The sequence below is a fragment of the Erythrolamprus reginae genome, chromosome 3 (assembly GCF_031021105.1).
Source record: "Erythrolamprus reginae isolate rEryReg1 chromosome 3, rEryReg1.hap1, whole genome shotgun sequence".
Taxonomy (NCBI): Eukaryota; Metazoa; Chordata; class Lepidosauria; order Squamata; family Dipsadidae; genus Erythrolamprus; species Erythrolamprus reginae.
The window spans coordinates 179,649,188-179,663,637 of NC_091952.1; the positions used below are offsets into that span (position 1 = coordinate 179,649,188).

A 14,450-nucleotide genomic window follows, 5' to 3' on the forward strand; every position below is an offset into this window, starting at 1 on the left:
GGGGGTGCAACTATTTAATCAACCATTTTAAGAACTTCATAATAATCAGCACATGTTAAAAACTGAGCACTTGATGCCTCTGTGAAAATAAAACAGATTTTTTTAAAAAAATCTGTTAAGTGCTATTCCTAAGTGGCATGCTGGAACAGTATCCATGCAGTGAGGGTTTTGTGGTCTTCGGAGTTGCTTTCCCGTTCTTTTGACTTTCATCACGCATTGCAGGAGCAGTGGAAACTCGAAATATAAAACCCTGTGAAAAGCGTTACTTTTTCTGGTAATGGCAGATCCAACAAATACTTTACGAATGGACATCAAAGTCTCTCTGATTGTTGTTCCGAAAGATCACTCTAGATTTCTAAACTTAAATAGACAAGGATATGAAAAGAATACCACGGAACTATTCTGAACAAATTGTGGACCCAGAAGCAGTTTGTAGCTTGTTCTCATTAGCCCCCCCCCCCCAACCATTACAAAAACAATCAATGGTATTAAGCAACCTGCTTCTTTTCTAGTTTGAAATATAGTCACCTCCCCGTTCTGCAAAAAAAAATTTTTTTTTAAAGCAAAGTGGAGGAGAAACAGAAGGAAGCAAATTTCACATCTCCAAAGGCCCTGGGGTTTTCTTCTTTGGCTAAGAAAAGGTTTGGTTGTGCTGCTGAGTTACCCGAATAAAGGTTGTCCTTCGACTAAGCTCTTTGAGTTTGCCAGCTCCCACGTACGTGCAAGCAGAACGAAGACCACCTAGGATGTCATGGATGGTATTTTCTACATCTCCTCTGTAGGGGACTTCCACTGTTTTGCCCTCCGACGCTCTGAAAAGGAAAATAATTTCACTTGCATTGCTGGACTGCCTTCACTGGAATGAAAACTACAGTGGTACCTCTACCTAAGAACGCTTCCACTTACGAACTCTTCTAGATAAGAACCAGGTTTTCAAGATTTTTTTGCCTCTTCTCAAGAACCATTTTCTATTTACAAATCCGATCCTCCGAAACTGTAACCAGAAAAGGCAGGGAGAAGCCTCCGTGGGGCCTCTCTAGGAATCTCCTGGGAGGAAACAGGGCCTCCACCCTCCCTGTGGTTTCCCCAGTCGCACGCATTATTTGCTTTTACATTGATTCCTATGGGGAAAACTGCTTCTTACAAACTTTTCTACTTAACAACCTTGTCATGGAACAAATTAAGTTCATAAGTACCACTGTATTTACCACTGTATTTAAGACACATTATTAAAATACGGACCCCTGGTGGGCACAACAGTTAAAGTGAAGCGTTGCAGGAAAACCTTGTCCACAGCCTGGAGTTTGATCCTGACGGGGCTCAAGGTTGTCTTAGGCTTCCATCTTTTCAAGGCCGGTAAAATGAGAACCCAGGTTGTTGGGAGCAATATGCTGACATTGTAAACTGCCCAGAATGTGCTGTAAAGTCCTGTGGGGTGATGTGCAAGCCTATATGCTATTGCTGTTTCCAAATAGTGACTATTTTATCCAAACAGAGATATATTTGCTTGTATTCCAATCTGAAATAAAACCATCTGGAAAGTAACCCTAAACATTCTTCACTGTACTTACTATTAATCTAGACAGCATATGCATGTGTGTTTGTATGAGTGTACTATTAAAGAGAATTAACACCTATTTGCTTCATGAAAATTCTCACAATATACTTGTAAGCATATTTTTAACCCTTCAAAGATGCTGTTTCATTGTTCAACTGTAAGGATTATTTACATATTAATTTGTTAGACAAAATGTGTATATCTCCCAAATGTTAATGTTAATTTGTTCCAAATCAACAGATGCCTCCCAATAGTTTCATATCGTGCCCCATATTACTGTATTTTTCAGTGTATAAGATGCACCTTTCCCCCCTTAAAGAGCCTGAAAATTTGGGTGCATCTTATACTCCGAACGTAGCTTTTCGAAGCTATGTTTTTTCCCCAGCCCTAACGAGGTGCTAACAATTTTCCCCGCTTGCAGGATTTTTTTTTCTAGCCTCAAGTCTTTGCAGACTTGTTTTTAGTGCCATTCCCCCTGAAAAAGGGGATAAATGATGTGCTGAAACTGACTAGACTAAGGACGCTAGCCAGAAGAATATCTGGTAGGTAATTTTTTCCTGTTTTTCTCGCCCAAAACTAAGGTGCATGTTTATATTCCAAAAAATATGGTACCTACGGTCCAATCTAGAACCACTAAGGCCAATGAAATCACCCCAAATTCGTTTTGGATTGTGACTACCATGCAGACTCCATGTATTGTCAGAATCTAATTTTCAGATGTCAGGAGGTGTGATGACATTCTAAAGTAAACTTCCACTGATTGTTAGTGCGTGACAGCACTTCTGCAACTAGCCAAGCATTTGGCATCTGGGAATGTATGGGTGATGGCAGGAGTAGTAGCAATAAATCAAGCCAAACATATGGTTAAAGTTCCACCCCTTTTTAAAAAACGTACATTGTACCAGGCATTAAAAAGGGGGCAGAGCTTCGATCAGTATCAGGTTGATAGCCAGTACAGGTGACACTGCGCACCGGTAGCGAAAAGGGAGTGGCATGCGCAGCTCCACATTGCCAGCATGCGCACGCGCATATCCTAGTGAGGTTTTGCTTCTGCGCATGCACAGGAAGCAAAGTCTCACAAGGGGACGCACATGCGTGTGAGATTTTGGCAATTTGTTGCGCCTGCGCATGAATGGAAGCAACCCCCCAAAAAAATCTCACGCAAACGCACATCCTCACGAGATTTTGCTTCCTGCGCATACACAGAAGCAAACTCTCACTGGGACGTGCGCACATGCACACCGACAAACTGAAGCTGTGCGCGCCATCATACCGGTAGCGGCTATAAGTAAGAACGCCCACCTGGCTTCGGTCATATTTTGGCCATCACCTTAACTTCCTTCAACAATAAAGGCTTGTCTGTTTTATTATTTGATTATTAAAGCCACCCCTTTCAGAATCAAAGCAGAAAATAAATACAGTGGTAGCTCTTACTTACGAACTTAATTCTCATAGAAATCAATGTAAAAGCAAATATTGTGTGCAATTGGGGAAACCACAGGGAGGGTGGAGGCCCTGTTTCCTTCCAGGAGATTGAGGTCCCACGGAGGCTTCTTCCTGCCTTTTCCAGCCCTGTTTCCTCCCAGGAAACTCCTAGAGAGGCCCCACAGAGGCTTCTCCTGGCCTTTCCTGGTCCTGTTTCCTCCCAAGAGATTCCTAGAAAGGCCCCGCGGAAGCTTCTCCCCGCCTTCCCCCGCACTGTTTCCTCTCAGGAGATTCCTAGAGAGGCCCCAGGGAGGCTTCTCCCCACCTTTCCCAACCCTGTTTCCTTCCAGGAGATTCCTAGAGAAGCCTCATGGAGGCTTCTCCCTGCCTTTTCTGGTTACAGTTTCAGAGGCTCGGGTTTGTAAGTGGAAAATGGTTCTTGAGAAGAGGCAAAAAAATCTTGAACAACTGGTTCATATCTAGAAAAGTTCGTAAGTAGAGGCATTCTCAGGTAGAGGTACCACTGTGATACACAAAAACACAGTTAAATAACGAAGTCAACTCTAATCAACATATCAGCCTGGAAACAATAACACATGCTTTTTGTCACAGAACAAGCTCATCTAACATCCTGGCCCAGCACATGGGAAAAAATCCAGGTCTTTAGCGCTGTATGGATAACCAGTGGAGTGAAAGCCACTCTAATTTCAGGTAGAGCTTATTTCAAATGATAGGCTCAGCCAGAGAAAAGGCCTATTTCCTAAAGTCATCTTGCTTCAAAGAAGGAACTTTGCGCACTCTGAGTGACCTCAGGGATAAGAAAAGACAAGAGGAGAGTGATAGTCCTGCAAGTAACCTGGTCCTGTACCATGCAGGACCTGACGTTAGTAACCAACATCTTGGACTTGGACGGCTACTAAATTCAAGTTCTGCATTCAGCAACATGCATTACAACCCACACTGCTGCATTCTGGGCCAACTACAGCTTCCGAGTGGCTTTGAAAGGCAGCCTCACATGAAGCCCAGTGCAGAAGGCTGCATTTCTGTTTGCTGCCAGTGCCATGTGGAGAAAACCAGAGTTTCAAGAAGTGACCCTGCATATTATGCTGGAAAGATTAGGTTAGGTCCCACAGAGTTGGCCTTCTCCGGGTCCCGTCGACTAAGCAATGTCGTTTGACGGGACCCAGGAGAAGAGCCTTCTCTGTGGCGGCCCCGACCCTCTGGAACCAGCTCTCCCCCAGATATCAGAGTTGCCCCCACCCTCCTTGCCTTTCGCAAGCTCCTTAAAACCCACCTCTGTTGTCAGGCATGGGGGAATTGAAATTTCCCTTCCCCCTAGGCTTATAGAATTTATACATGGTATGCTTGTTTGTATGAGTGGTTTTTTAAATTGGGGTTTTTTAGATTGTTTTTAATATTAGATTTGTTTACATTGTCTTTTTATATTGTTGTGAGCCGCCCCGAGTCTTCGGAGAGGGGCGGCATACAAATCTAATAAATAAAATAAATAAATAAATAAAAGGGAGTGGTACCTGTAATCTGCAACACCACCTGCGTGCTTCTTCATAGCGGTGTCGGAGCTCATCCCATAGAAAAGCTTCACTTTTTTACCATTTTTTTCTATAATGTCTCCAGCACATTGATCGTGTCCTGCAAACATGCCCCCCAGCATCACAAAATCAGCACCGGCTCCTGTGAGTGTCATGAAGGGAAAAAAATTGGAGGGGTTAAGCCAATACAAAAATGGCACTTACAGTGTTTAAATATAGGGCTGCATTAATCATTGCAATCTTCCTTATCAATTCAAGCATTATATACTCCTCAAAAAAAAAATAAAGGAAACACTCAACACATCCTAGATCTGAATGAATGAAATATTCTCATTGAATGCTTTGTTCTGTACAAAGTTGAATGTGCACAACAGCATGTGAAATTGACTGTCAATCAGTGTTGGATAAGTGGACAGTTTGATTTCACAGAAATTTGATTTACTTGGAGTTATATTGTGTTTTTTAAGCGTTCCCTTCATTTTTTTTGAGCAGTGTATATACAGGGACTCCTCGGCTTGCGACCACAATCCAACCCAAAAATTTATGCTGCTAAGCAAGACAGATGTTAAGTGAGTTCTTATGGCTTTTCTTGCCATAATTCTTAAGTGAATCGTTACAGTGGCAAAGTTAATGACCTGGTTGTTGAGTGAACCTGACTTCCCCATTGACTTTGCTTGCTGGAAGATCGCAAAAATGACATACAGCCACCATAAGCGTTTGAGTTTGATCACACCAGGATGGGGAAGTTGCAACAGGTGTGTGAAAAACAGTCGTAAGTTACTTTTTTCAGTGCCATCAAACTGTCATTAAACAAATAATTTTAAGTTGCATTTCCTATACAGTGGTACCTCTACTTACGAATTTAATTTGTTCTGTGAGCAGGTTTTTAAGTAGAAAACTTTGTAAGAAGCAATTATTCCCATAGGAATCAATGTAAAAGCAAATAATGCGTCTGATTGGGGAAACCACAGGGAGGGTGGAGGCCCTGTTTCCTCCCAGGAGATTCTTAGGCCCCACGGATGCTTCTCCCTGCCTTTTCTGGCCTGGTTTCCTCCTAGGAGATTCCTAGAGAGGCCCCATGGAGGCTTCTCCCTGCCTTTTCTGGCCCAATTTCCTCCCAGGAGATTCCTAGAGAGGCCCCACGGAGGTTTCTCCCTGCCTTTTCTGGCCCTGTTTCCTCCCAGGAGATTCCTAGAGAGGCCCCACGGAGGCTTCTCCCCGCCTTTTCTGGCCTGGTTTCCTCCTAGGAGATTCCTAGAGAGGCCCCACGGAGGCTTCTCCCTGCCTTTTCTGGCCCAATTTCCTCCCAGGAGATTCCTAGAGAGGCCCCACGGAGGCTTCTCCCTGCCTTTTCTGGCCCTGTTTCCTCCCAGGAGATTCCTAGAGAGGCCCCACGGAGGCTTCTCCCCGCCTTTTCTGGCCCTGTTTCCTCCTAGGAGATTCCTAGAGGCCCTACGGAGGCTCCTCCCTGCCTTTTCCGGTTACAGTTTCAGAGGCTTAGCTATGTAAGTGGGAAATGGTTCTTAAGAAGAGGCAAAAAAATCTTGAACACCCGGTTCTTATCTAGAAAAGTTTGTAAGTAGAGGCATTCTTAGGAAAGGTACCACTCTATTTCCACAGCAGACAGTCCTCACCAAAAGCTTTGGCCACATCTCCTGGACAGCTGCAGCCTCCATCCTGAATAAAAAATTGAGAAAAGAAAAGAAGTCAGTCCACTCAACTCCTTGTTACTGTTACACACTGACAATTTAAGCTGGTGTTGGAATAAGGATTCGGCCTAAGCATTTATAGAAACGAGAGAGAATAGAATAGAATTCTTTATTGGCCAAGTCTGATTGGACACACAAGGAATTTGCCCTAGGTGCATATGCTCTCAGTTTACCTGTCAAGAATCATGAAGTACAACACTTGATTGTCATAAGGGTCAAATAAGCAATGAAGAAACAATATCAAAAAATGACAACATCCACCCTTTCTCATAAAAGGTTTCATTTCAATACGCTAAGCACATGAGAGCATAGGGTTTTTTAAATTTATTTATTTTATTTATTTTGCTAGGTGACCTTGGACTAGTCATGTGCGCTCAGCTCTTGGAAGGAGACCATGGCAAGCTACCTCTGAAAAAGTCCTTGCCAAGATCATTTCAAGGACTTGTCCAGGCAGTCACCAGGGATCACTCAAGTAACACTCCAAACAAAAATGCAGATTAAAATTCCATTCACTATTTGGTTTGTCATCAAAGGATTTGGCAGAATAGAATGCAGATTTCTTAAAGAGCACTGAAAACAAGATTTAGGCATAACTTTACTCTAAACATTAAAGATATATTTGCGCACACAAGCAGTCAACAGCATTACTATTGTGGGTGTGGATAATTTTTTCCCCTAGAATTCACCCATTTAATCTCACTAAAACAAAGGATGGTAGGCACTGATGGAGAGTTTTATATGTACAGTAATGGCAAACCTATGGCTCCATATCCTGCATCCAGTTCTGGTCACCACACTTCAAAAGAGACATTGAAACTCTGGAGAAGGTGCAGAAAAGAGCAACCAAAATGATTAGGGAACTTGAAATCAAGAGTTACGAAGAGAGATTGCAGGAACTGGGCATGGATAGCCTAGAGAAAAGGAGGGCCAGAGGGGACATGATAGCAGTATACAGATAATATGAGGGGTTGCCACAGCGAGGAGGGGGTCACTCTATTCTCCAGAGCACCAGAGGGCTGGATGAGGAACAACGGCTGGAAGCTGACCAAGGACAGATTCAACCTAGAAATAAGGAAGAACTTCCTGACGGTCAAAGCAATCAACCAGTGGAACAACCTGCCTGCGGAGGTTGTGAACTCCCCAACTCTGGACACTTTCAAGAGGAGATTGGACTGCCATTTGGCTGGGGTGCTATAGGATTCCGGCTTAGGCAGGGGGTTGGACTTGATGACCTGCATGGTCCCTTTCAACTCTAACAATCAATCAATCAATATCCAAGGGCATGTGAGGCGATGCCCTATGTCAATTCCGCCAGTTGATTTCCAGCCTTCTTTTTGGGTGTTTTCACTCTCCCCACCGCAAAAACGGACTAACCGGAAGTTCACTTGTGTGCTCACCCTCAGCTTCCTTTTTGCTATCAGAGGTCTTCAGGAACTTCTTTGGCTTTGGACAGTTGCAGCCAGGCCTCTCACATCTCTGCCCATTTCTTCTGCAGGCCTTTTCTTTAGGAAAGGCCACTGCAGCTGATAACAGAGCTCCGTATCAATCCACAGCTTTGCTATCGGCTACACAGGTCTTCAGGAAAGCCTGTCTATAGAAGAAATGGGCCAAGAGCAAAAAACAGCCCAACGGGCTACTGGAAGTCAGGACGTTTCAGGCCTGTGTGTATGCGCAGGGATGCAGCGGAGGTTATGCGCATGCATACTGTGAGATGGGAGTGCCTATCTGTCCTCCTTTCCTTCAACCCGCTTCGTATCAAGTGTGGATATTTTGTTACTAAACACATGGTTTGTGCAAATGGTGCAAACCAAGGATGCACCGGTTTCTCTATGTGTTGTGGTTAGCTCTGGCCCAGCTCCTGCCCCAAGCTATGTAGAGGTGGATGTGGGGGAGACATCCACATGCTGCAGGCCTGTTTTGCTTCCAGTAGAATCTGACTCCTCTGACCAAGGAAGTGTGAGTGACAGGGGAGAGGGGAGTTTGGCAGACAGCCCAGGAGGAGATCAATCATCTGTATCATCCCTGGATTCTGAACAAGAATTAATGATACATCCACGCATGCGTAGAGTGATGCATAGGAGACAACAACTGAAGGATTATTACAAGAGAAAATGAGGCCACCCGTGGTTGGGTGGGGCTGCTGTAATTAGTGCTACAGATAAAAGTGCAGCCTGGTGTGTTAGCCTCATGGCAGTTTATCTGATTCATTGTTTCGTCAAGATCGTGGTTTTTGTGCTGTTCAAGATTGTGTGTTGACTCTTTGGACTTTAAAATTGGACTCAATTTCCCAGTTATTGAATGAGCAATTGGACTGCATTTAAACTGTGCCTTGGGTGTACCAGAAAATCCCTTTGACAGTTAAAAAGAGAGCTGTTTCTGTTTTTCTGTTTATAAAAACCTTTGGCTTTTCCTTTTATCGTGTGGTGTGTTTCTTCCTAGACTAATTTCCCTGTAATTACGGGCGGTTGAAACACGCCGGCAGAACACCTATGTATGCCAGAATCAATTATAATTAGTGTAGAGGTAGCCCTCAATTTATGATTATAATTTGAGTCCAAAATTCCTGTTGCTAAGCAAGACAGTTGCTAAGTAAGCTACACCGCATTTTGCAACCTTTTTTTTGCCACGGTTGTTAAGCAAATCACTGCACTGAAGCAAATTAAGCAGTTGTCAAGTGAATCTGGCTTCCCCCACTGACTGCCGGGAAGTTTAAAAATGTTGATCTCATTTTCAAACTGCAACTGTCGAGAGTACATGCCAGTTTCCAAGTGTTCCAATTTTAATTTGATGACCCATGGTCATGCTGCAACAGTCATACATGTGAAAGGCACTTTTTGCCGTGCCATTATAACCTCAAAGTGTCATTAACTGAATAGTTGTAAGTCAATGACTACCTGTAGTTTTTCAAAGTACAAGATAAGAGGGAACAAATATTTGAAAACTTCCATAATCTTTATGAGCAGAGTCATGCCTTTGACCCGGGATGTGAACTCTTACGTTATTAAATAAAATAACAAATAGAAGGTTTTTTCATCAAAAAAATAAATCCAAGAAAAATCTCCCCCAATTACTAGTTATTGGACTTTGCTTCTGGATGCATTGTTTTCATTTATGGAATTTAACACAAATCCTGCTTACGGAAATGATATGTCCTTGCAGTCCATGAGCAGAATCTGCACATTCAATTACTGCGCTGAGCTGAGGGTAGCCAACCCCGGTTTTTATCCGAGTGGTGCACACAGAACCTAGGCATGAAGAACAAAGAAAACATGACATCGCAGCCTTTTGTGATTTAGAGGAAAAGCAGCCCCCGATCCCTGCAGATAGATCAGGGGTGTCAAACTCAAGGCCCACAGGCCCACCATGTGGTTGAAGGTGGCCCATGGAGCCGCCCTGTTCTACCCAATGCGAAGGGAAAACGTGCTAGCAGTTTGGGGCGTGGTGTCAAGCTGGCCACACCCACCTGGTTGGCCACACCCACCCAGTGGCCCCTCCCCTGAAGTCAACCACAGCCCTGATGCAACCCTCAATGAAATTTGAGTTTGACGCCCCTGAGATAGATGAACCCCTCCGGAAGTCTTTTCACATATACAGATACATACAATAATAATAATAAAATCATAGTGATAAGAGAGAATGAGAGAGCTGTTTACTAGAAGACAGGACACAACATTCACAAAAGCCGAAATAATATTTGATATAAAGATAATATTTTATGTAATATAAAGCAGCGGTCCCCAAACTATGGCCCGCGGGCTGCATGCGGCACGCTGAGGCTGTTTATCCGGCCCGCGGGTAAGTGACACAAAAACACACACAAAAACAACCCCCCATGCAGTCTTTTCCAACTAATATCAATCATTTAAAAAGTTGCAAGGTTTTTTTTCTAATGTTGTCATCCAGGTACATACTTTTCTTTTAATTAAATTCCCTCCTTAATGTTCCTTCAAAAAGTACACCACCAATTATATCTCTAACTTATTAACCATTATGCCAAAGTGCTTCCTTCTTTCTTTATACATTTTTCTATAAACCAAGAAAAATAGCTATCAGATGTTAACAAAAGAAAATTAAAAACAAAACATAAACATATATGAATTTCAGACTTCTCCCCACCCACCCCCGTCTACATAGCATGTTCCCATTTTGTTTTTTTTACTTTAAAATAAAGTATGTGCAGTGTGCATAGGGATTTGTTCATAGGTTTTTTTTTTATAGCCCGGTCCTCCAACCGTCCGAGGGATAGTGAACTGGCCCCTTGTGTAAAAAGTTTGGGGATCCCTGATATAAAGATTGAAAGATAAGAGCAACAGAATCAGTAAATTTCCCTTTTCTCCTCTTGACTCCTTTCTTTACATGAAACTGGACCAGAGCGCTTTGGAGGCACTAGATCAGGGGTGGGTTCCTCCTGGTTTGGACTGGTTTGCCCAAATTGGTAGTGACCAGCTGGTGACATTATGATGACATCGCTGAATCAGATCAGTCGGTGTCAATCCGTCGTGAGTGCTGTGATCTTTTTTTAAAAAAAAAATTCTCAATTTTTTTTTCTTCTGCATATGCGCAGAAGCTGGGTTCACAACACTGCGCATGCCTCACTATTTTGTATTTGTCGTAAAAAACAGTTCAGGATTTTTTTCAGGAGGAAGCAAGGTAAGTTGTAACCCACCCCTGCGCTAGATTCAAACCTCCATTCCCCTAGAAAGCCACATCAACACTGACATCAATTACTGCTTTGCTTCTCCACGTAAGTAGAATTCATTCTCTCAGACTATGTGTCCTCATCCCCATAACCCCAAATTTTACATCACTAAATTTTGATGGCAAAACAGCCAAATTTTTAAAGGCACGTTTTGATTGCTTTTCATTCAAGGTGGTGAACTGTGGAGGTGCAGTGGCTAGAATGCATACTGCAGGCTACTTCTGGTGATTCCCGGTTGCCAGAAGTTCGACCCTGACTGGCTCAAGGTTAACTCAGCCTTCCATCTTTCCAAGGTCAGTAAAATGAACACCCATATTGTTGGGGACAATATGCTGACTCTAAAACCGTTGAGAGGGCTGTAAAACATTGGGATTCAATTCAAAGTGTTGGTTATGACCTTTAAAGCCCTTCATGGCATCGGACCAGAATATCTCCGAGACCGCCTTTTGCCGCACGAATCCCAGCGACCGATTAGGTCCCACAGAGTGGGCCTTCTCCGGGTCCCGTCAACTAAACAATGTCAGTTGGCGGGTCCCAGGGGAAGAGCCTTCTCTGTGGCGGCCCCGGCTCTCTGGAACCAGCTCCCCCCAGAGATTAGAACTGCCCCTACCCTCCTTGCCTTTCGTAAGCTCCTTAAAACCCACCTTTGTCGTCAGGCATGGGGGAACTGAGATATCTCCCCCGGGCCTATTCAATTTATGTATGGTATGCTTGTATGTATGTTTGCTTAATAATGGGGTTTTTTAAAATATTTTAAATTGTAAATTATTAGATTTGTCATGAACTATTTTATTGTGTTGTGAGCCGCCCCGAGTCTACGGAGAGGGGCGGCAAACAAATCTAATAAATAAATAAAATAAATAAGTGGTATATAAGTCTAAATGCTATTGCTATCTGAGCTTTTAGTATTGCGGTTTTGAATGTACCTTTGCCTCTCTCTGGAGAGGTTTGAGTCTGGTTTTGTCTTTCAGCTTCTTTTTTTAGCAATTCCTTCATTTTGGAAGTTTTCTCTTTTCAAATAAAATTTGACCTTTGGCAATGTTATCCACATACTTCTGTGTTAAGGGCTTTGTAATTACTTTCAATGATGTGTCTTCAATGAAACCCTAGATATTACTTCCTTTTGAGTCAGTTCTATTCTAGGACACAAATACTTATGGTATTTAGGGTTCCATCCCTCACGTCATTACCAGGATGTATATTTTCCCAGACTATGTGACGGCAGTTGAAGTTGTTTATTTGTTTCCCCAGATGTTGCAAAATATGTACATACTCATCATTTCCCTTTGGGGAAAAATATTGTTGTGCACAAAGCACAAAAGTGGAAATTGTAAGCCAAAGAAATTACAGGCATAAGAAAAAGAAATATAATTAAACTGAAGTGTTTACAGCAACAGTTTTCACTATACCTCTTTTTATACTTGCAAGCCAGTCTTCCAACTTGTCCATTCGTGCATCAAATTAGACACTGCTTTTCTGTTCTTTTGTTATCTACTTGTTAGTATATGTACACTGTTGTGGTTAGTTCTGGCCCAGCTCCTGCCCCAAGGAATGTGCAGGTGGATGTGGGGGAAACATCCACATGCCGCAGGCCTGTTTTGCTCCCGATGGAATCTGCCGACGAAGCCTCCTCTGACCAAAGAAGCGTGAGTGACAGGGAAGAGGGGAGTTTGGCAGACAGCACAGGAGGAGATCAATCATCCTTATCATCCCTGGATTCTGAACAAGAATTAATGACACATCCACGCATGCGTAGAGTGATGCATAGGAGAGAACAACTGAAGGATTATTACAAGAGAAAATGAGGCCACCTGTGGTTGGGTGGGGCTGCTGTAATTAGTGCTACAGATAAAAGTGCAACCTGGTGTTTTAGCCTCATGGCAGTTTATCTGATTCATTGTTTCGTCGAGATCATGGTTTTTGTGCTGTTCAAGATTGTGTGCGGACTCTCTAGACTTTAGAATTGGACTCAATTTCCCAGTTATTGGGTGAACAATTGGATTGCATTTAATCTGTGCCTTGTGTGTACCAGAAAATCCCTTTGACATTTAAAAAGCTGTTTCTGTTTTTCTGTTTATAAAAACTTTTGGGTTTTCCTTTTATCATGTGGTGTGTGTCTTCCTGGACTAATTACCCTGTAATTACAGGCGGTTGAAACACGCCGGCAGAACATACACGGGGGACAAAGGAAGCAATACGTTGAAAGTTTCCTTCAAGCCCCTCGATATCAACACCACTTCCTGGGAAGCCCTAGCATAAGATCGACCAATATGGCGCATGCTGATCGACCAAGGCTGCCAGACATCTGAGGCCAGAGGAACATTCATAGCAGAAGAGAAGGGAGCACTCCGCAAAGCCAGACCTGCAAATGCTGTGACACCGATGCTCAAACATGTCTGCCCAACATGTGCCAGAACATTTCTTGCCCGTATAGGTCATATCGCGTACAGCCCACAGCCCATTAGATGTCAAGGTCCTCTTCGAACACGATGGATGAACATCATGCATACATACAGGAAGGATGCAAAGAAAACACTCCTGACATAAATGTTAACCAGGAGATTCAAGCATACATATATACCTTTTTACCCTGCTTACCTGGTCCAATTCCTACTTTAATAATGTCTGCCCCAGAGAGAAGTAGTTCTTCCACCATCTCTCCCGTTACTACGTTGCCTGCCTGAAATAGAGCCAAGATCATTGCAAATAATGAATAAATCTACAATGACTGCAGTAGTAAGCAAATATATTTATCTTTCCTCCTTCCTTCTATCCTTTCACTTTTAAAGGATAGGGCAGATTACATACACCATGTGCATGATCACTTGTATGCAGAGAATTGCCTTATTTTCAAAACCACCATTTCTTTTAAAATGGGAGTGTGATTATCCAAAAGCTCTGGTTCAGCAATCAGTATAATCCTGGCTGATTTACATCCTAAATGTTCATGTGATCGGCAGGTGTATGCTGCTGATCACATGAACATTTGCGATACTTTCTATCCTGTGAAAACAAATATTTCCATTAAAATGGGCGGCTTCTTTACCCTGGCACTAACTGGACCTATAATTCCTATGCCAGATCATTTTGGTAAACTAAGCTAAGTAGCTCCCCCCAAATCCAATCCCACAAAGCATTGGGAGACTCTCTCATGTAACCTTTTGTAAAGTATACTTAAGTGGAATGGAGTACTTTGAATCATCTCACAATATGCAAAGATAGCAGCGAAGAGCACTCCACTTCATGGAAGATAAATACAAAATCAAACAATTTATCAGTTCTGTTCAATGCTGCCTATATTGACTGGCTGTACATTTTCATACAGGAATCTATATACAGTGGTACCTCAAGATACGAACCCCTCGTCTTACGAACAACCTGAGATACGAACCCGGGGTTCAGAAAAATTTTGCCTCTTCTTGCGAACTTTTTTCATCTTACGAACGCCAAACCCGAACTTCCGGGTTTGGCATTCGGGAGGCTGCTGGGAAGCCCCCCGGCTGTTTTAA

At 43.0% G+C, this 14,450-nt stretch overlaps 1 protein-coding gene across 2 annotated transcripts in view; it reads right to left on the bottom strand.

Moving 5' to 3' along the window:
- Nucleotides 1–14,450, bottom strand: part of GMPR (guanosine monophosphate reductase) — a 25,612-nt gene continuing 11,162 nt past the window's right edge. For both annotated transcript variants that reach the window (XM_070747313.1, XM_070747314.1), the window contains exons 5-9: nt 13,540–13,621; nt 9,381–9,487; nt 6,168–6,210; nt 4,516–4,675; nt 1–812 (exon numbers count right to left, since the gene is read on the bottom strand). In XM_070747313.1, coding sequence (XP_070603414.1) covers nt 632–812; nt 4,516–4,675; nt 6,168–6,210; nt 9,381–9,487; nt 13,540–13,621 — 573 coding nt within the window. In that variant the 3' untranslated portion in view covers nt 1–631. The remainder of the gene's footprint in view (nt 813–4,515; nt 4,676–6,167; nt 6,211–9,380; nt 9,488–13,539; nt 13,622–14,450) is intronic.